The following is a 23003-nucleotide window of genomic DNA, read 5'->3' on the forward strand; positions in this document are numbered from 1 at the left end:
ATAGACATGCCATGCCATGCTCATACGTGCAGTAGGTACTAAATGGATTAACCGGGGACGCGGATGAGCTACAACTTGAGCAACATTGTGATTATTTCCGGGTTTTGCCGCGCCGCCGCACTGTCCCCTCCACCGGAAAGGCCTCTCACGCCCCATGCTAGGGCAGGAGAAAGATCATGAGCGCGACGAGGACGGCGGACGCCGTGACACAGTCCCCTCCGTCAACCCCTTGCTTGAGTACGCGCGGCCTCCGTCAGATGCTGCTCCGCCTCAGTGACCACCAGAGAACATCAGCTCCCCGTTCTACTGCTACGCCGGAGAACATCAGCTGCAACCTGCAATGCAACACGGGCCGGGCGACAGCGCGGCATGAGCGCTGCTAGGACGGTCTGAGCCTGATGATACACCTAACCCCCTGTCGGAAAGCTCCTTCCTGTCGGAAAGCGACCGCGCATTAGCCTCAGTGTTTCCACTAAATAATTGCCTTATTATACTCCCTCCGTCCAGAAATACTTGTTGGAATCAAATAAAATTGACCTTCTCAAATCACTCTCTCCCATACTGATCATCATTGCAGTTCCTTGTCCAGTAAGTATGGAGCAACGGGAGCAGCGCCCTGTCACGATGAAGTGAGGAAGAAGGCGATCGGGCTGAGCTGACCTCGGCTGATACCAAATGGGGCAGGAGCACCCACTGTCCACATAAAAATAAAGGATGTATATGGGCGATCTATTTGACAAAACATGGGTTCAAATGGCTATATCAACAAATTGGCATATGAAAGTTCCAGTGGCATTTCTCGATTTGGCAAAAATTGCAGTGGCATTTATTGAATAAACCCAAATTTACCCAAAGAAATAGATAGATCAGGTACGCATTGCACATTACTTGATACTCAAACAGAGAATACTTTCTCGTCCACTAGAGAGAAAAATGAACCGTCAGCCAAATAAATAAAACTCACATAGTTACAGTTTCTGGCGACTGTTATGTACATTCATTCAATTATGAGTAGCGGGTTTTGGGAAGTCGCTCCTTACAGAATGAATATTATGCAGCTTAACGTATTGATAGCCTGTGGTTTTGATGCAACTAGTGTGTAACAAACCAAACGATCACAAAGAAAATACCAAAATAAAGGAGAATTCCTGATGGAGCCCCGAAGTACATGTGCATAATAGTGCTTTTTATATGTGAAGATCGTCCAGTGTTAGCTCTTCGGCGGACATCATCTTCAGTTTCTGCAAACAATATACTTGATCAAACCTGCTAGGCCATTGCATATTCAACACGAGATAAACAACAATAGAAACTACTTACTGTGATGAACTGGGGTGGATCATCAAGGCTGGACGAACCAAGGATGACCTCACGCTTCAGCTTCGATGAAAGCTTGTGTGCAGCGCGTAACTGGAAAAGGCATATTATTGGTTACAGCATGCATATTAGTATGGCCTTAGTGAACTGTGGGTGTTCAACATACTGAACAAACCTCTGATCGAGTAGCACCACCAATGACAAAAACAAATATACGCTGGCCATGCTTTTGGAAATCACTCGATGCATGCTTCAATACAGAATCACTGCAAAGAAATGTCAAGTCCGCAATGCATGCTGATAATTACATACAACATTACCTGCTACTTTCAAACAGGATTTTAATTGTCAAAAACTGAAAAGCATATAAATCAAAATGTATATGTTCACTGGCTAGAAGAACCTAAGGGCCATATATTTACTAGCACAAGGATTTAAGTCCGACTTTTGGAAGTACAGGGACGTAGTCACCTCGATACTCCCTTTATGGAGGTAAAAAATCTGGTTACAGGCGAAGTTTCGTCCCATAACTGTATGTTGTTTAGGTAGAAATGAGGCACCCTGCGGAGGCTACCCCTAGAACAAGGGCACGTGCTCTAACCAACTGACTGCCGCCCAGTTCTCCCTTTTATGGAGGTACAGGGATCGGATGTGCATTTTTGACTATTTCAGACACCTTACTAGTTGCATGTGAATTTTTCACAATGGCAGACAATATTTAGTGATATCAATGCCCAAGAGGCATCTTTAAACTCTACAGCCGGTGCAGATAGATAAAGAGAACTCCTGGCTATTCACGGCAACATAAACAGTGGCCCATACATGGAGAAAACCACAGGTATCATTGTTCTAGATAATTCTGGAAATACTGTACTGGGCAGTATCCACCACTGACCTTGAATAACCATCATCAGAACCACGAGGCCTAGCCCATGATCCACCAGTCCTCCTAGATCTCATCGAGTGAGCTGGGCTTGTGTGGACTGAGGTACTGGTAGTGGTAGGTACAACATGGAAACTGGGACTAGGGTCGTTCATGCAGTTATATTCATCTTTTGGTAATTCACCCTTGCTGAGCTGCTCAATCAATTCCTGAACAAAAGGAATGTTATTTTACATGCCAAAAAATGGAAACAAAACTGCATAAAGTAGACATACAATGTGTGCGCGAAGGGCTATAGAGATGAACCCAACAAAATTCATAAAATAGCTGAGATTTGTAAAATAAGTCCCGTAAGAACAAACTGGGGGTGTGGCTTTATATTAGATATTCTGAACTCAATGGAGCAAACACTTTTTTGGAATTCCATCAAACACAACTGAAAAGAATCTTAATTTGCAGTGATTTCTCAGTAAATCAGGTTTCAGATTGTTTGGATTATTGAGTTGATCCTTCACACTGTGCTAAAATGGCTATCACATGTCAATGCTGTTGCAGAGTGTTAGAGGAGCAACTTGGATGTATTGCATAGCCCAAGGGGCAAATATATATTACAATGAACTTGGAGTACAAGGAAGGAAATCTAAACTAATGCAACTACATAACGGACACCTAGACCAATATTAATACCTCTTAACACCCCCCCTCAAATGCAAACCGTGTCCAAAAGCATTGCATTTGAAGAAGTGTAACACTACAGAAAATGGAGATCCAAAATCCACGTCTTGAGAGTGTCATGGTAGCATGGAATCTTGAAAAACCTGTTGAGTCAAGCAAAAGAGGGATAGAAGAAGAATGTTGCAAAGATCATTGCACAAGCAATGCAAAAGGAGGTGATGCGGAGCATCCTACGGTCATCCCATGTACAGTTCAACTACTCCCCAAGCCCCAAGTGGACCTACAACAAGAGCTCGAGCATGTGCCATTGGACATAAGGTGAACTCACTCCTAAGTGCTTCCCCTTTCCATTCAAGCGAAACATGGTTGCTACCTAAGACAAAGACACTATGTGTGCATATGAACCAAGGGCACGACCATGGAGGAGCTCAGAGCATAGGACAAGCCACCACGGATATGTAACAAGAAGTGCCTCAAGTGGAGTCACCACGAAGCTACATCGGCCGGACATACGGCCGAAGCCCGGATATCCGGCGCCACCGAACAGTGGAAGACCAGAACAAACGGGCGCCAGCCGACTCTACAGCGGCCGGATCCGGCCGACACCCCGGACATCCGGTGTCCACCGAACCGCCGGGCATCCGGCACCGCCCCTGAAATCCGGCCAGAGGAGTCCATAAGCTACGAAGATGGGCCACCACCCGGCCAAACATCCGGCCCAGCCTTGGACATCCCGCGCCCCAAGTCGGGCCGGACATCCGGCGCCTACACAGCCGCGGCCAAAGGGCCATGTAACCTCCCTCTCTCACCCCCCCCACTTCGCCTAGACTATAAATAGACCTTCGCCTTCTTCTTGTTAGGGTTAGCAAAGTACTCAGATCTAGAGAGCTTTGCTTATATCTACCGCCTCTCCCATGGAGATCAAGGCCTCCATGTGAGAAGACCCCTAGTAGGTATCAAGACCCCTATCTAGGGAAGATCCATTTTGGATTCAAGATCTCATCTCCCCACGGGATTTGGGATGAACCTCACCATGTATCCTTGTTTCCCTTTGTTGTTCATGTACCTTGTGGATCTTATGTGGATGTGAGTCTAGTGGACGTGTGACTGGAGTTGTTCTTGAGTGTTCCTCTTGTGATTTCTCCACGTTCTTGCTCGTGTTCTTCGTGTTCTTCGAAGTTCCCCCCTCCAATTCATGAAAGATCACTAGCAAGGGCTTGGCCCTATATCAGGAGGCCACGAAAATCCTATAGAAAACAACAATGACCAGAAAGGCCACAAAAGTTGTACAAAAAGGGCCAGAAAAGAGGCCGGCAGATAAAGGTTTGGTGGACTCACATGACATGAGAAACACAGAAGAGCAATGGACTTGCTGGACGCAGTGGAAAATAGAAAGCTAGAAGCTATGAAGCAGACACGAGACAATGATACAGGAGCCATCATGTCTGCAGGAGAGGCTGCGGAGGAGGGAGAGCAGCGGAGAACTGCAACTAGCGGATGAGCCCCAACACCGACAGAAGGTGTATGTGCGAGACGGTGCCGGTGAAACGACCACCGCTCAAAAAGCCATCGGACTGGTCTGGCATATGAAGACCAGCAGCGGGCGACGGGAAGCCGGCTGCGGAGGCGGGAATGATCGGACGAAGGCAACGACTGGCGAGCAACTGGCTCTCGGAGGAGAGCATGTGCAGACAGCACAACAGGCGAGGAGCGTGTGCAATGGATGGCCACACGCGGAGAGTGCCACCAGCGACGAGAGCGAGCGATGGAAGTCCACACATGGAGAACGCCACCGGACAGCAAGAGAGATACTATGCCCGATGACGGCAACATATTTTTTTTAATTGAGTAAGCAAATCTACCCTGGGACAAGCACCCGCACAGAGTACCTAGCAATGTGAGCAGCTGTTGAGGAAAGCAAGATGCAGGGCAGCAGGCAGCAAAGCAAGCTAGAAGGCGGAGAGCAACACGTGGGGCAACAGGAAGCCAAGCAAGCAAGGCACTTGCAGCAATACAGAGAGCCAGGCATGGGGCACCAGGTGAGCAGGCCTGCAGATGTGGGCGGCCGGAGGTACAGCACAACCAGGATGTTAGGCCCCGACTAATTGAAACTAAGAACAGCGCTATTTCTCATAAATGAAATGAAAAGTAGCAGAGTTTGAGGGAGAGAAGCTACGGTTTGCACCGCCACCAGATACTCGTATTAGGCCCAGCCGGAAAACGGAGGCTAGGGTTTCAACCAATTTACATAGAGATGCCCTCTTCCATAAGGAGAGAAAAGCAGAAAAGTACAAAGGGAGCAGGTGAGCACTGCCAGAAAGTGAACAGCGACCTTTGAGTGAATAACGACTGTCTGATCGCAGATGCACTCTTCCATAAGGATCCGAGGCTTTATAGCCATTACAACTTAAGAGAGGAAAGCAGAAAACTAGAAAGGAAGCAGGTGGGCTTTGCCGGAAAGTGAACCACAACCCTTGAGTGAATAAGGACCGTCCAGTCGCAGAACAAGTCGGCTACGAGCTCTTCTTGGCGCAAAGCGGTAAGTACCGAGGTCCATTGGATTGGCGATGCACAGCTGTCTCTGAATCTCCAGCGAATCAGTACAACGCAACAGTTAACTGAATGTGAACGAGTGTCTCATTCTTCAGGTTAGGGCCCGATAAGGCCCTAGTGGCGAGATCAGACTTGTCCAAAGGATGAAATGCAGGGAAAATTTTCTGTGTGAAGGTAGAGTCCTCCCAGGCAGCCATGTCTGCTGACATATTCTTCCATTTGATTAGAGACAGCACCACAGGAATGCTGATGTTCCCACGTATTCTGGGAATTAATTTTCTGTCCAGCAATTCTTCAGGTTCAGTGAGCATTGTGCCATCAGGGTTTAGCAGTGGAAGAGTAGCATTAGGTACTGCTTTAGGACCAAGGTGCTTTTTCAGTTGACTGACATGGAAAGCGGAGTCAATCTTGCATCCCATAGAATTTCGAGTGTAACTTCAGGCTGTGATGAAATACTGAGAAAAGGGGGGGGGGGGGGGGGGGCTGTAGGGTTGGAGCTTTAAATAGACCATGCATCCAACTTGGAAGGTCCTCTCTGATCAGTTTTTGTCACCATAAGTTCTCATACTTTGCTGGACCTTCTAAACGTTATGCTTTATCTGAATAGCCATCTCTTCAGGTGAGCAGATTCAGCAATCTTAGTTGGTGCTCTAGCATAGACTGCCTTGAAAGGTGTCATCGGTTTGGCCGTCTGTCTGGGAGTGGTAAGAAGTGCTCATGTGTAGAAGTTTCTGCAAATTGGTATCCTGATGTATAGTTTCTGAAGACGGGAGTGTTTCATCATGAATTCCCACAAGTCCGTAGGCCATTTGGACCGGATTGCATTGAAACAGAGACTGTCAGCCCCAAGGATAATGCTATATGTGGCATCCTAGCTTAAAAGGGTTGATAGTACTACTCATATCAATAAGATGCATCTTCTTTGCTGGAAGCTCATCGCCTATACTCTCGGTTAAGCGTGCTTGGCTTGGAGCAATTCGGGGATGGGTGGTTGATCGGGAGGTTTCCCTGGCTGCACACAAGTACAAAGTGTGTTGGAAAGACTAGTGTTTGTTTGTGGGCCAGTCTAGAGCATAGAGGTCCAGTGCGGGAGTGGCTGGGGTGTTATGTTATATCCTTGTAGTTTGAGCACCCTGAAATGAGAACGGAGGACTTGATTTTGGATGGTGTACTTGCAATTCTTAGAGATGAACTCAGCCCAATGTTGCCTCCCATTTTTTGCTACTAGAACTTTAGTATTATTTGTTGGTGTAAGTACACACTGAGCTTGATGTGCTAAACACTATCAATTAGTTCAGTAGCAGAGATATTAAAAGAAACTGTGGCAGTGAATTTGTGCTTTTTGTTGCTGAGGCTCATGAGACCATGCATGGATATTTGGAGCTACTGCTCAGTGGTCCTTTCTTGATCATCACTGACATTGTCATTCTCAATGAAATATATTATTTCAGCATTGGCAGGGATCTGTGCCTGCATACCTTGAACTTGTCTTTCATATGACATTTTGCAAACTTTCATGTGTCCACGGCTCCATGTGCACTCTGGGGACCCTCTGTTTTGGGGCGTTTTCTCGTTCACGTGAGCAACCGGTTTGGAAGAAAAAAAGAGCAGGTACAATGTCATCGGGCATGGTTTCCCTCCCTGGCTGTCTCGTGCTGTTTGCTGGTGTGGCCTCGGACTTTGTCTCGTATACGCACCTTTTCATTGGTGTTGGTGCTCATCAGCCTGTGGCATCACCTCTTCTGGCAGTATTCCTGAATCTTGATGGCCGGGCCTGCTTTTCTCCTTGTGGTGCTACGTCAACCACGTCAGCTCTGTCTCATCCGCCAACTACTATTCTCTGCCGGGGGATTCGCCGCTGCTCCTCGTCGGCATCTCACATGCTCGACCTCCTCCACAACATTCACTGCAGACATGATGGATCCTGCATCATTGTCTGGTTTCTGCTTCCAAGCTTCTAGCTTTCTATGTTCTGTTGCGTCCAGCAAGTCCGTTGCTCTTTTGTGTTTATCATGCCATGCAAGTCCACCAAACCATTTATCTGCCAGCCTTCTTTTCTGGTCCTGGTCCTTTCTATACAACTTTTGGGCCTTTTTGGTCCTTGTTGGTTTCTATAGGATTTTTGTCGCCTTCTTTTGCAGTATCACTGATCGACGCCCATTCTCTTGCCACCGAGGTTCTTTCGCCACCGGTTTCAATGGGCTACGATTTTTGCGCTATGCTTCATTCTCTTGATGTGCCATCTTCTCTTTGTTAGGAATAAGCAACTTGTATTCCCATGAGGCCATAGGCCGATATATATACATGTACAGGTGTGGAACATATGCAGGAAACCCCTTATACAACGGGATAAATACAAAGGGGTACATGACTTATATTATAACTCTAACACCCCCCCCCTCAAACTCATGGTGGATGAACAACACTGAGTTTGGAGAGATAAAAGCCATGTTGTGCTCTAGTCTGCACCTTCCTCAGGAAATCCGCCAACTGTAACTCGGAAGGCACATACTGAAGAGCAATAACCTGATCCTGCACACCAACGCGCACATGGAAAGCATCAACACCAATATGCTTGGTGAGCTCATGCTTCAAAGGATCACGCGCAATGCTAATAGCACCTGTACTGTCAGATAAGAGCAGAGTCGGTGTAGTGACAGAAACACCAAAATCCTGAAGTAACCACCGTAACCAAGTCACCTCTGCCGTCAAAAGAGCCATTGCTCGCAACTCAGCCTCGACACTCGAACGGGAAACTACAATCTGTTTCTTCGTCTTCCAGGCAATGAGAGAACCACCAAGAAAAACACAGTAAGCACAAAGTGAACGGCGATCTGAAGGATCACTAGCCCACGTAGCATCCGAATAGGCTTGAAGCTGTAAAGAACTGGAGCGAGGAAAGAAGAGACGGTGAGAGATCGTGCCCCGAAGATATCGGAGAACGCGAAGGACATGACTATAGTGAACCGATGTGGGAGCAGAGACGAACTGACTCAGAATATGAACCGGATAAGAGATGTCCGGACGAGTAACAGCAAGATAGACAAGACTGCCAACAAGATGACGATAACGCGTCGGGTCAGGGAGAGGATCACCATCAGTAGCACGGAGGTGAACATTGAGCTCCATAGGAGTCTCAACAATGCGCTCGTCAGTAAGAGCAGCACGAGTAAGAAGATCCTAGATATACTTTTCCTGGGATATAAAAAAGCCATCAGAGGTAGAAGAGACTTCAATCCCAAGAAAGTAGCGAAGAGGTCCAAGATCAGACATAAGAAACTGCTCACTAAGACGAGCCTTTACAAAGGCAATATAGTCGGGGTCATCCCCAGTGATGATCATGTCATCAACATAGAGAAGAAGAAGAGTCCGACCACGAGGAGAAAGGTGAATAAACAATGCCGGATCATGAGCACTTGCTGAAAAACCAGCAGCAGTGACCACAGAGGCAAAACGCTCAAACCAGGCGCGGGGGGCTTGCTTAAGGCCATAGAGAGAGCGACGAAGATGACATACCATGCCATCAGGAACAGAATACCCAGGTGGTGGCTGCATGTACACCTCCTCACGCAACTCACCATTAAGAAAGGCATTCTTAACATCAAGCTGAGATATAGACCAGTGGCGTGCAGAGGCAACGGCAAGAAGTGTACGAACAGTGGTCATATGGGCCACAGGAGCAAAAGTCTCGTCATAATCACGACCATGCTCCTGCTGAAAACCACAAGCCACAAGACAAGCTTTACGACGCTCAAGAGAACCATCGGAGCGAGTCTTAACCTTGTAGACCCACTTACAAGTGATGGGACGGACTCCGGGAGGAAGAGAAACAAGATCCCAGGTACCAGTGCGTTCAAGAGCAGCAATCTCCTCTGCCATCGCAAACTGCCATTCAGGATGAACAACAGCTTGATGATAAGAAGTCGGCTCAAGAACAGCAGCACCAGCGGTAGGAAATCTAAAGCGATCAACAGGCGGACGAGGACGAGAACGCAAGCCATAAGTAGGCTGAGAGGAAGATGATGACACATCCACAGAGGCATCCACAGGTCGTGAACGACAAGTGTAATGCTGAGGAAAAGATGGAACAATAGAAGGAGGAATCGCCAAGGTAGAATCGGGGGGTGGCGACGAAGAAGTCACCGGAGATGAAGGTGGAGAATTCGGTAACATGCTAGGCGAGGAGACCGAGGAAGATGGTGGCTGCAAATCAACTAGAGGTGGAGAAGCAGCAGGAGTGGAACGAATAGGCACAGGCGCGACGGGGGTGATAGGTGAGTCAGGAAAAGTGAGGAAAGAGATATCCTCCACTGAAAAGGTCGAGGAAGATGGGCGTGGGTAGAAGGGACGAGACTCGTCAAAAGTCACGTCTCGAGAGATACGCATCCGACAACCGATAGGATCCCAACAACGATAGCCCTTATGCTCATCACTGTAGCCTAAGAAGACACACTCAACAGACTGAGCGGTCAGTTTGGTGCGTTCGCGAGGGGCAAGAAGAACATAGCAAACACAACCAAACAAGCGAAGCATCGAATAATCGGGAGAACGATCAAAAAGACGCTCGAAAGGAACACCACCCTGTAGAGCAGATGAAGGCTGTAGATTGATAAGATAAGTGGAGGTGGAGACGGCCTCAGCCCAAAAATGAGGCGGGAGGCAGCAATCATCAATGCACGAGCCGTCTCAAGAAGATGTCGATGCTTTCGCTCAGCCACACCATTCTGAGCATGAGCACCAAGACAAGAGAATTGAGAGAGAGTTCCTTGCTCAGCAAGAACACCACGCAACATCTTAGAGATATACTCGCCAGCGGAGTCAGCACGAAAAACACGAATGGGTGAAGAGAATTGAGTATGAACCATGGCAGCAAAACGCTTATAAATAGACAACACCTCACTACGAGAAGTCATGAAATAAAGCCATGTGTAATGAGAGAAATCATCTATGAAAATAATATAGTATTTATGACCACCTTTTGAAGCGAAAGGAGCCGGACCCCATACATCAGAATGGACTAAATCGAAAGGACGCTTAGACACTGACTCACTATGTGAATATGGTAACTGAATCTGCTTGCCAAGACGACAACCCTGACACTCTAAAGAGACATCTCCTGAGACAGACCCCAGAAGACCTCGACGAACTAAAGACGACAACCGAGAACCACACAGATGACCAAGTCGATGATGCCACTGCTTGAAGGAACCAGTAACGGAGGCGACAGAAGCGGAGGAACTGGCGATGGTGGTGGCAGCGGAAGGAACATGAAGCCAGTCCAACTCCCAAAGACCCTGAGAATCACGGCGGCGAGGGCCAGCCCCAACCAGAGTGTGCGTGCGACGGTCCTGGACAGAACAAGAGTCAACGTCAAGGATGACGCGACAACCAGAATCAGTAAGTTGACCGGCAGAAAACAGATTCATGGTAAGTCGAGGAACATGAGCAACATCAGGAACAGAGTAAGGAGTGAAAAGATTGCCTCTACTAGCAACAGAAAGTGGAGTACCATCAGCAGTGAAGACATGAACAGGAGAATCCAGCGATCGAAGAGAGGACAAAGTGGAAGAATGAGAAGACATATGAAAAGAAGCTCCAAAGTCTAGAACCCATGGGGATGTACCTGACTGTGTAGAGGGCGGTTGCTCAGTGCGGGAAGCATCAGTCACAGAACCAGCAGGACCCGTCGAGGAAGAACCTGAAGCCGCGAGCAGACGCTTAAGTCTCAGAATATCCTGCTCAGTCAAAGCAATGGCTGAAGCTGTCGAGGGAGATGACGAAGTCCCTGAAGATGATGATCGCGCCTTGCGGAGGTGTTTCCGCTTCGTGTAGCACTGGGACTCAATATGACCATCATTGTTGCAGTAGTCACAATGTGGACGAGGGCGACCTGAGCCTCCAGAAGTCGTGGGCAAGAGCGGCGGAGCACTCGAGCGAGAAGGGGTCGGTGCAGCAGGTGGAGTGGAAGAAGCCCGAGTAGCGAGCACAGAGGGAACCTCCAGCAAACCAGCACCACATAAGCGAGTCTCCTCAGCACGAATCTCTGAAAGCGCCTCCATGAGAGAAATACGGCCACGAGCAAACAACTAAGCACGCCGGGGCTCAAACTCCTTACGAAGCCGAGACAGGAACTCGTAGACGCGATGAAACTCCAAATTGGCCTGGACAGCCTGGCAACAGGGGCAAGTACGACAACCAGCACTGCGGAGAGAATCAAGCTGGCGCCAGATGGCAGAACTCTGTGCATAGAAGTCATCAACAGTAGAGTCACCCTGCTGAAGAGCATGCTCCTGACGGACCACAGAAAGGTATAAGGCATCACCAGAGGGCTGATAGCGCTGACGAAGACAGGTCCACATCTCAAAGACAGTAGGAAGACCCAGAAACTCAGAAGCAAACTGAGGCAGAACACTAGCAGTGAGAACAGCTGCAGCACGAGCATCATCATCAAGCCACTGGGTGTAAACAGACAGAGCACCATGATATGTCTGAAGAGCCTCCTCATAAGCCAAAACCCTCTCATCATAAGCACGATCAGCAGCCTCATCAGCAAGCTTAGCCGCATCCTTGGCGGCCTGATTAGCATCCGTAGGAAGAACAAGTGGAGTCGGCAAAGTAGGGGCAACTGGAGGAACCGGACGTGGCGGACAGCAGACCTCGCTAGAGAGAACACCCCAGAGACGGATGCCACGCATGTGAATGCGCATAAAGCCAGTGAACTCGGTGTAGTTAGTACCATCAAAGATCACCGGACAGCGAGGGACAGCAACATAGCCCGACGCAACAGACATTTTTTTTGTTTTTTTTATCAACAGTATCTGATGAGAGAGCAGGACCTGCGGAGTCCAGAGCAGACCGGGCCGGCTGGAGGGAAATGATCGGGCCTGCGTCACTTGCGGCCGGCTGGGATCGAGACGACCACTGCGAGCGGGACTAGGACGAGCGGCCGGCTGGGGAGAGAGGCCGGCTGGGGCTTCGATCGGGGGCGGGATCCAGCGCGGCTGACTTCAGACAGCGGTGAACTGTAGACGGGGGAACGGCTGGCGGCGAGATCCCGCGTAGACGGCAGGTGACGACGGGATCGGGGAGCACGATGTGGACTCGATCGAGAGGAGAAGGAACTCTCGATCGGGAGCGAAGGGAGCGGCCCAGCACACGCGTTGACTCGATCGTGAGGAATCGTACGAGCGAGAGCGAAGGCAGCGACCCAGCCTGGCGATCCACACGGCGGCGACAGAGAACAGAGCGACGACCACAGAGGACGGTCACGAGGCGGATCAATCAGCACGAGTTGCGGCGTGCAAAAAAAAATTGACCTAGCTCTAATACCATGTTAGGAATAAGCAACTTATATTCCCATGAGGCCATAGGCCGATATATATACATGTACAGGTGTGGAACATATGCAGGAAACCCCGTATACAACGGGATAAATACAAAGGGGTACATGACTTATATTATAACTCTAACACTCTTGACACTAATCTTGTATCTTCTCCTAAAGTTGTCTTCCTCTGATGTGCCATCTTCCCGTTTTACCCTTTTGGGTTGACTCAACAAGCTTTAAAGACTCCATGCCAAGACGACACTCCCAAGACATGGATTTTGGATTATCCCTTTCTTTCAGTGTTATACTTCTTCAAATGCAATGCTATTGCACATGCTTTGCATTTCAGGGGAGGGAGGGCAGGGGTTAAGGAGTATTAGTATTTGTCCAAATTAGTCTAGACGTTCTTACCTATACCACCAAGTCCCTTGTAATATATAAATGCCCCATGGCCTATGCAATACAACAAAGTTGCTCCTCTAACAGCAGGGACTCCATTTCAAGATCAGCAGTAGTAGTGGAACCAATGCAGGTAGAACTTGCAACCAATCTAACAAGATGAACTAGGAGAAATTTGTCACGGTTCCATCCTTTACGACGTCGCCGGACAACCGACAGGTGGACCCAAGGTCCACTCGGCAGGTGGGCGACACCAATGTGTGACTGGCAGTGGGCCTAGCATGGTGTATGTGTAAGCTGTGGCTTGTGTGTGGGTATATATACCTCTGCTATGTACGGAACGAGTTAACTCCGAAGAATAGAAACGTCTGAATCTATCTCCCCTTTCTCTGCAATCTCTTCCAGTTCGTCCCTCTCTCTCTCAAATTCCTGTGAGATCCTCCTTGGGTCCTCACAATTGGTATTCAGAGCCATGAATTCGCGTCCGACTACGCTCAAATCCTCTTGATCCGGCGGTAAAATTCCACTGCAAAGGGTGTGAAATTTGCTTTGGCAAAATTTGCTCAAAATCCCGAGCAGGGTTCGCTGGATTCGGAGCGAGCAGCAACGGCGCCGTCGAAGCCGCCGCTTCCTTCCGTCCAGACCAAGCTGGTCATCGCCGCCATGGGAGAGAACTCGGAGAGTCTTCAGGCGTCGCTGACCGCACTCCTCGCCAAGTTTGACGCCATGGATTTGCGAATTTCCTCCTTAGGCAAACATATCGAGGCCACGCAAGAGAGCGTGGATGAGATTCGTCACCGTCAGGCCGAGCTGGGCGCCGCAACCGGGGGATCCACGGTGACGGGTGGGCCGGAGACCGGCACGTCGTCAGCCACGCACCCGCCCCCGCAGTTGGCCAATATCCAGCCGCCGCTTTTGGGAACGCCCGAGGAACAAGCTGCAGGTACCGGATTCGCGACTGCGCCCACCTCCCCAGTAGAACCAGTAGCTGCTCAGGAACAGGAGCATCATCGCGGGTACAGGCAGGAGCAAGTCACAGCGAAGGAGCCTGTTCAGGAACATCAGAGGGGCTACAATTATCAGCGTGAGCAGGTTGAGGAGCACCGCCGTGACCATGTCCAGGGCCACGGCTACGCCAACTACTTTAAGCCACCCAAGCACAATTTTCCTCGTTTCTCAGGCGAAAACCCCAGGCTCTTTCGACCTCGCTGTTACCTACTTTGACATGTACCATATTCCTGTGCATCAGTGGGTTTCCACAGCCACTCTGTACTTGGATGGGCATGCCGCACTGTGGTGCCAGGCGTTCAAACGTCGGCGGCGTAATTGGCACTGGAATGAGTTTACTAGCGAGATTGAATTGGAGTTTGGTCACGGTGAATTTGAGTCTCACATGACAAATATTCTGAAACTGAAACAACAGGGCACAGTTCTGGAGTATAAAACTGAATTTGAGATAGCCATGTATCACCTGATTGCTATCGATCCTTCTCTGAACTCAAAAAATTTCATCTCAGTTTTTGTTGGGCCTCAAGGATGAGATACGAGCAGCAGTCCGATTACAAGCCCCGTCCAGTGTGACTAGAGCCGTCTGTTTGGCCAGAATTCAGGAAGAAGAGTTGGAATTTCAAAAAAGCAAACCCAAGTTTCAGCGTTTTGTACATCATCAGTCAAGTCTTCCTACAGCTTCACCTATTCCTCCAGTGCAGAAGAAAAACACGGATGATTTTGGCAGAGAACGTCAGTTAAGAGATTATCACCGTGCCAACGGACTGTGTTTTCGTTGTGGAGAGAAATATAGTAAGGAACATCAGTGTAAAAAGCCTATGCAGCTCCTTACAATCCAGTTGGGAGAGCACGGTGAAATTTTGACTGAAGATGCTGTCCAAGCATTGGAGCTACTGAGTGAACCTGAAAAATTGGAATGCTGTGAGATCTCGGCTCATGCTGTTTCTGGGGCTGATAATGCTGAAACAATTCGCATCCGAGCTCTGGTAAGCAACCAAGTCATGTTAGCCCTCGTGGACTCAGGCAGTAGTCACAACTTTGTGGATGAAAACTTTGCCAAGCGCGCTTCGTTGGACTTGGTCGCTGTTCCATCAGTGCAAGTTACCGTTGCAAATGGTCAAGCTATGGAATCCAAGTTTCAGGCCCCGAATTTGACTTGGTGGGCACAGGGTCACACTTTTGAAACACCAATGCGAGTGCTACAGCTGGGAGCATATGATGCTGTCTTGGAGATGGATTGGCTGAAGTGTCACAGTCCAATGACTTGTGATTGGGAGGGAAAATCGTTACAGTTTGTACATATGATGCTATGATTTCCCTTCAAGGTGTTCAACCTGTTTCCCCTATGCAATTGCAACCGACGTCGATAGAGCAATTGGACAAAGCTCTGCATGGCAATGATGTTTGGGCTATGGCAGTGGTTGATCCTTCTTCCGGTAATGCAGTTTCTAAGTCGGGCTCGCATCCAGAAGATTTAGCTGCAGTTTTGACAAGAATTCCAAGATGTGTTCGAAACTCCAACTGGCCTGCCTCCACACAGAGTGTATGATCGTGCAATTACCTTGGAAGTGGGACATAATCCTCCTAACTCTCGGCCTTATCGATACTCGCCACAACAGAAAGATGAGACTGAACGACAAGTGGCAGAGATGCTCAAAGCAGGGATTGTGAAACCTAGCATGAGCCCATACGCTTCTCCAGTACTTCTGGTTAAGAAAGAAGACGGCAGCTGGCGTTTCTGCGTGAATTACCGCAAACTCAACGCCATCACTGTGAAGAACAAATTCCCTCTTCCTATTGTCGATGAATTACTTGATGAACTGGCAGGATCAAAAACTTTCTCCAAGCTGGACCTCAGGGCAGGTTACCACCAAATCCGTATGCATGAACCGGATGAGGAGAAGACTGCATTCAAGACACATTCAGGACACTTCCAATTTTGTGTTATGCCGTTTGGGGTGACCAATGGACCACCAACATTTCAGTGCTTAATGAACAACATTTTAGCTCCAGCTAATCGCAAGTATGTCATCATGTTTCTGGACGAGATTCTAGTTTTCAGTACCACTTGGGAGGAACATTTGGAGCATCTCGCTCGGTACTGCAGACCTTGCGTGAGCATCAGTTGTTTGTGAAGCTTTCCAAATGCTCTTTTGCTCAGACGGAAATTCAATATTTGGGCCATGTGATTTCCTCAGAAGGTGTGGCTACAGATCCAGAAAAGACTCTGGCTATGGAACAATGGCCTCAGCCTACCAATGCTACTGAACTACGGGGATTCCTTGGGCTGACGAGTTACTATCGAAAGTTTGTCCGGAATTATGGAACCATGGCCTTTGACTCAGTTGCTGACAAAGAACGGCTTTCTGTGGACTGAACAAGCTACTGTAGCTTTTCAAAGCCTGAAAACAGCTATGACCAGTGCTCCTGTGTTAGCCTTGCCAGATTTCAGTAAACCTTTTGAAGTGGAAACAGATGCTTCAGCCACAGGCATTGGTGCTATTCTCTCCCAGGACAATCATCCCATTGCTTATCTTAGTAGAGCGTTGGGTGTTAAAAATCAGAAACTGTCAGTTTACGAGAAGGAATTTTTAGCTGTCATAATGGCGATTGACAAGTGGCGGCCATATCTCCAGCGAGGTATCTTTACCATTGTCACTGATCATAAGAGTTTGTGCCATTTACAGGATCAAAAACTGACCTCAGATCTGCAACGTAAAGCTATGGCCAAAATGGTGGGTCTCCAGTTCCAATTCCGATATCGCAAGGGTTCTGACAATAATGTTGCTGATGCACTGTCTCGTGTTCGTCAAGTGTATACTATTTCTGCCATTTCCGTGTGTCAACCCATTTGGATGCAGGAGGTGCTCAACGCTTATAAAACTGACTCTGTGGCCATGGAGTTACTTGCACAGCTCGCTGTACATAGTCCTGATGCACATTGGTCATTCCCTGGACCAAGGACTGATTCGCTACAATGGTCGCCTCTGGATACCCAACAACTCTGCCTTACAAACCAAATTGATTAGTGCGTTGCATTCCAGCGCAGTTGGAGGTCATTCTGGGGTCAGGGCTACCTACTGGCGGGTTTCCAACCTTTTTCATTGGGTAGGACTGAAGAAACAGGTGGCGGACTGGGTTCGACAATGCCAAGTTTGTCAGCAGGCAAAACATGAAAGAACAGTGCCTGGTGGTCTGCTCCAACCCCTCCCAGTTCCTGACCGCCCATGGAAAGACATAACCATGGATTTCATAGATGGGTTACCCAAATCAGAGGGATTTGAGGTGATTTTGGTGGTGGTCGATCGTTTTACAAAGTATGCCCATTTCCTTCCTTTGAAACATCCGTATACAGCACAGTCCGTGGCAGCTGTGTTCATTGATACTATTGTCCGTCTTCATGGCGTGCTGGCTTTCATTGTCTCTGATCGTGATAAAGTATTCACTAGCAGTTTCTGGAAGAAATTGTTCACGAAAATTGACACTAAACTCTGTTACTCTACAGCCTACCACCCACAGACGGATGGCCAATCGGAGCGTGTAAACCAATGCTTAGAGCAGTATCTGCGGTGTGCTGTTCATGACAGTCCAGCTCGTTGGAAGCGTTGGTTGCCAATGGCGGAATTTTGGTACAATTCCTCATATCATACCTCCCTTGGATCGTGAGGATTTTCTAGCTATGTTGCGTGACAACTTACTGCATGCTCAATAGAGAATCAAGTCTCAGGCAGATAAACATCGTCAGGATCGGGACTTTTGTTGCCTACTTGTCCTTGTTGTTTTCTATACGATTTTCGTGGACTCTTTTTGCATTGTCGATCTGTGCCCATTGTCTTAGCCGTTGAGCTTTTTTCGCCGTCGGTTGTTGTGGGCTATGATTTTCTGTGCAATGTTTTTCTCTTGATGGGCCATCTTCCTTTGACAATCCATCTTCTCTTAATACTTATCTTGTATCTTCTACTGATGTGGTGTGTTTCTCTGATGTACCATCTTGTTACCCCCTTTGGCTTGACTCTGAAGACTATCATAACGGCCAGGAGCACACGCGAACGGAGCAGCGGCCTACGTCCTGGCCAGGGAGGTGTGCTACCGGCCCTGAGCTGAACGAGGCAACCTCAATTTGGTCTGCCTGGTGGGGTAGACGACGGCGGGAAGCTGGATAGGTGGGCAGCGCAAGACCCGCAGGCAGACAAGAGGCAGCAGTCCAGCGGAATCCAGCAGCCGTGGACCTGCAGGGCCGGCAGGCGAGCTGGGTAGGGGCGGACGTGCGAAGCATCGCGCCCAGGAGCAGCAGCCAGCAGAAGCCAACGAGGCGGCCTGATCTAGATTTTAGTGAAGCGTCCAGATCTCAGACTTGGAGTTGTGCGGCTTTTATCTTAATGGTCGTAGATATACATGGTCTAACGAATGTCGCCAGCCAAGCTTGGAGAAGCTGCATCGATGCCTCGCCTCTGGGGAGTGGGAGCCATTATACCCATCATCTTTCCCAACGGCGTTGAGCACTAGTGTCTCTGACCATTGCCCTTTGCTCCTCAGCTTGGTCCCAGATCACAGAAGGCGGACACGGCTTCATATTGAGAGTTTTTTGACGAGAATTGATGGCTTCCATGAGGTGGTCCAGCAAGCATGGAACTCAGTCACTCCGGAGCAAAACCCTTTCAAGAGGCTGGCGGCTAAGCTCAAGGCTACGGTTGCAAGCTGGCAAGCTGGAGTGATCGTTTTGTCGGCAACATTAAGCTACAAATCCTCATTGCCAACGAGGTTATCCAGAGATTGGACGTGGCTATGGAATCCAGAGAGCTATTGGTAGAGGAACAAACGCTTAGGCGGCTGCTCAAGAAGAAACTACTCGGGTTGGCCTCACTTGAGAGGACGATTGTGAGGCAAAGATCGAGGATCACGTGGCTCAAGGAAGGTGACGCATGCACACAATTTTTCCATGCCCACGCAAGTCATAGGAGGAGGAGGTCCATCACATCATTAAATGTGGAGGGCACTCCGGTCTCAGATCATGAGGATAAGGCAGATGCGGTGGACGAGTTCTTCAACTTGTTGGGTTCCTGCCTGGATAGGCGTGGAGAGGCCGTGGAGATCAGAGACTACCGGCCGATAAGTCTCATACATAGTTTCCCAGAGCTAGTGGCCAAGGTGCTTGCCACTAGGATGGCTCCAAGATGACCACACTTGTTGGATCGCATCAAAGTGCATTCATCGCGGCAGATGCTTACATGATAATTACATGATGGTGCAAGGGATGGCCCAAAAACTGCACAGCTCCAAGAAAGCGGCAGCGATGCTAAAGCTAGACATTACGATGGCTTTCGATACTGTGGATTGGGCCTTCTTACTTGAGGTCCTGCACAAGCTTGGTTTTGGTCATCGTTGGCGAGCTTGGATCCTGGGCTGCTACCCACCTCGTCTACTCGCGCGCTGGTGAATGGCATACCCGGCGAGGTGATCTACAACCAGAAGGGGTTGCGGCAGGGGGATCCCCTATCCCCGCCGCTATTTGTCCTAGTGATGGACGGGTTACACTTCATGCTGCGGGCTGCTGCTGAGCGGGGTATTCTGCCTCCCCTAGCCACTGTGGGACTTCACCACCGTATGTCCATATATGCGGACGACGTCATGACATTTGTGGCGCCAGACACAAGAGGGGCTGAGAGCCTGTGTCAGAATGATAGACGACTTTGGGAAGGCATCTGGCTTTTGCATAAACCTGGCCAAGTGCTCTGCACATCTCATCAGATGCAGTCCGGAGCAGGTGGATATAGTTCCGGAGGAGCTCAAATGCCAAATCCTCCCATTCCCATGCACATACCTTGGCCTACCCTTGGGCTACGCAAACCGTCCCCAGCTCAACTGCAGCATTTGGTGGATAAGGTGGCCGACAAGTTACCAAGTTGGCGAGCCTCTCTACTACACTGGAGTGGCAGATTGGTGTTGGCGAAAACCACCTTGACAGCAATGCCGGTGCATGCAATGATGGCACTTGACCTGCCTGCCAAAACAAAGTCCCAACAAAGTCCCTACTATAAAATACCGCGGAATGGCATGTGGTGGGCCTTGAAGAAACACAAAGTCCCAACAAAGTACATTACCCTCATCAAGGGACATGTACAATAATGTTGTGACAAGTGTTCGAACAAATGATGGCAACACCGATGACTTCCCGATTAAAATAGGACTGCACCAAGGGTCCGCTTTGAGCCCTTAACCTTTTGCTTTGGTGAGGGATGAGGTCACAAGGGATATACAAGGAGATATCCCGTGGTGTATGCTCTTTGCGGATGATGTGGTGCTAGTCGATGATAGTTGGGCGGGGGTTAATAGAAAGTTAAGAGCTATGGAGACAAACCATGGAATCAAAAGGTTTTAGACTTAGTAAAACTAAAACGGAGTACATGAGGTGCGGTTTCAGTACTACTAAGCATGAGGAGGTTAGCCTTGATGGGCAGGTGATACCTCAGTAGGACACCTTTCGACATTTGAGGTCAATGTTGCAGAAGGATGGTGATATCGATGAGGATGTGAGCCATCGTATCAAAACCAGATGGATGAAGTGGCGTCAAGCTTCTGGCGTTCTCCGTGACAAGAGAGTGCCAGAAAAGCTAAAAGGTAGGTTCTACCGGACGACGATTTGACCCGCAATATTGTATGGCTGAGCGTTGGCCGATTAAAAGGCGACATGTTCACCGGTTAGGTGTAGCGGAGATGCGCATGTTGAGATGGATGTGCGGCCACAAAAGAAAGAATCGGGTCTGAAATGATGATATATGTGAGGGTAGCACCGATTGAAGAGATGGTTCGGCCATATTCAGCGCAGGCCTCCAGAAGCTCCAATGCATAGCGGACGGCTAATGCATGCTGATAATGTCAAGAGAGGGCAAGGTAGACCAAGCTTGACATGGGAGGAGTCCGTAAAGAAAGATCTGAAGGTCTGGAATATCACTAAAGAACTAGCCATGGACAGGGGTGCATGGAAGTTAGCTATCCACGTGCCAGAGCCATGAGTCAGTTTCGAGATCTTGTGAGTTTCAGCTCTAGCCTACCCCAACTTGTTTGCGCCTAAAGTTGTTGTTGCTGTTGCTGCAGTTGTCAGAGATAGCTTAGCAGATTGGGGTGAAACCAGCTGTCACGTGTGGGCTTAGCTGGTGCAACCGGTAGCAGATCACATTAGGAAACAAATCTGCATCTTGAAGTTTGGTAGGGTCTTATCTCTAGAAATTGTTTCCTAGTTTGTATAGTCCTTTCCACGTTTGCTAGGATCCTAGCCTTAGGCCTCAAGTCTTTTGTATGCACTTTATAGTGCCCACGTCCTAGTCAGATCAGGCTAGCAACAAAGAATCAAATTATCTCCCATCTGATACTTCTTCCCTTGCCTATGCTGTGCGACAACCCCTCCCTGGCTGGAGTCGCACCGCAGAGGTCCAAGGCTTCGGCGCAATACCCACACTACATGAAACCAGCACTAGAGGTAAGGAAGTGCATAAACAAGAACTTCTACATGAAGGGAAAAATACATAAAAGACCATGCAAAGAATCATAATGGACATGGTTGGGCAGATACATAGATGTAGTTTCAAGTAGATACCTCCAGAACCGGATAAAATCGGGACAGTGCCCATGCTGATTGTTCCGTTGTTCGCTCTTTTCTATGTGCATGTTTTTTCTGTTTTCAATACGAACAAATGAGTAAACTCTGACATTCAAATTTTGTATACATACAAGCTAAGCTGGAACCTATAACTTTTACCTTCTGAACATCAAATTTCAGTGTAAAAGCTCCTCCTGAGGACTTTTTTGTGTCAGTGCATAAGCAGCGCATATTATTCACAGCAATCATGTCATCAGCAGATAATCCTGCCAACTGTCAACAAACATAATATCTTAAAGTTTCCCGCTAAATGATCACAGATAGAATCAGCATGGGATCACTTGGAGGACTACAGGCTTGAACAGAAGAATAAATGCAAGTTATAGACCTCTCATGCAGCAAGTTGATACTTGATACCACTTCATTGTCACTTATAGGTGCTACCAGCAATGTGGTTCTGAAATAGTTTTGCTTGACAGTAAGATTTAAAGGGGCACCCAAGGAATACAACAATGATAACAAAACCTTTTTCAATCATGTGCAATCAAATAACATTGGAACATGCTCAGATTCACAGTTCCTTACTATTTATCCGTAATCTACAAATACATGGTACCAGGATAGTCATGCGTTCCAGTATGAAAACTGTATGTGTCTGTGCATGCTAGTGTCGTATATTCAAGTGTTATCAATTTAGTGGTATTATGGGTGGCAGATTGGTAGCAATATATCATTTCTTATAAAATCTTCCCTGGTCAAGAATTCTGTCAAATGTCACCACTGGCAGGTATTAAAGTACAATATGCATTGCTACAAAATGCAAGTGCTACCTGTTATAGCAAGTGCATGACAAGTTATCATTAACTCGTATGAAGTACCTACTAAGGAGGCCTCGAGAGACTGCCACACCATCTCACTATTTACCTGCCGTCGGACGTCAAATCTACCAGGTGGATGTGCCTATTTCTCCAAAGTCTTCATCTCATTACAAAAACGAAGAATGTTCAACTATCTATGCTGTGAGGAAATATGCAACTTGTATTTCCATGAGGCCAATGGTCAATATATATACACATACAGGTCTGGGAAATATGCAGAAAGCCCTGTGGCAAATCAAGTAACCACCGTAATAGGACATCAACCATCTTCCTCTTAGGGATCATGTTATTGAGGTGATATAGTCTTAACTCATGTTGTAACGGATCAACAATTAGCTATAGCTTTACCAAGCGACTAGATGAAGC

The 23003-nt window shown here is 48.2% G+C and overlaps 1 protein-coding gene and 1 long non-coding RNA gene across 10 annotated transcripts in view; one reads left to right on the plus strand and one right to left on the minus strand.

Annotated features, from left to right (window-relative positions):
- Positions 1–922: 922 nt before the first annotated feature.
- Positions 923–23003, minus strand: part of LOC123137238 (probable protein transport Sec1a) — an 84108-nt gene continuing 62027 nt past the window's right edge. For 4 of the 9 annotated variants that reach the window (XM_044556900.1, XM_044556899.1, XM_044556901.1 and 1 more), the window contains 6 exons: positions 21919–22032; positions 21757–21834; positions 2213–2409; positions 1493–1583; positions 1321–1410; positions 923–1241 (listed from right to left, as the gene is read on the minus strand). In XM_044556900.1, the coding sequence (XP_044412835.1) occupies positions 1188–1241; positions 1321–1410; positions 1493–1583; positions 2213–2409; positions 21757–21834; positions 21919–22032 (624 nt within the window). In that variant the 3' untranslated portion in view covers positions 923–1187. Of the gene's footprint in view, positions 1242–1320; positions 1411–1492; positions 1584–2212; positions 2410–2887; positions 3019–14500; positions 21618–21756; positions 21835–21918; positions 22033–22147; positions 22217–23003 lie in introns of those variants that run through there. The other 5 variants (XM_044556902.1, XM_044556905.1, XR_006467948.1 and 2 more) reach the window with 4 other exon arrangements.
- On the plus strand, positions 13520–17979 carry LOC123137239 (uncharacterized). Its single transcript, XR_006467949.1, has 2 exons — positions 13520–17479; positions 17668–17979. It is a non-coding gene; the product is annotated as an uncharacterized lncRNA (long non-coding RNA).

The sequence above is a fragment of the Triticum aestivum genome, chromosome 6B (genome assembly GCF_018294505.1).
Source record: "Triticum aestivum cultivar Chinese Spring chromosome 6B, IWGSC CS RefSeq v2.1, whole genome shotgun sequence".
Lineage (NCBI taxonomy): Eukaryota > Viridiplantae > Streptophyta > Magnoliopsida > Poales > Poaceae > Triticum > Triticum aestivum.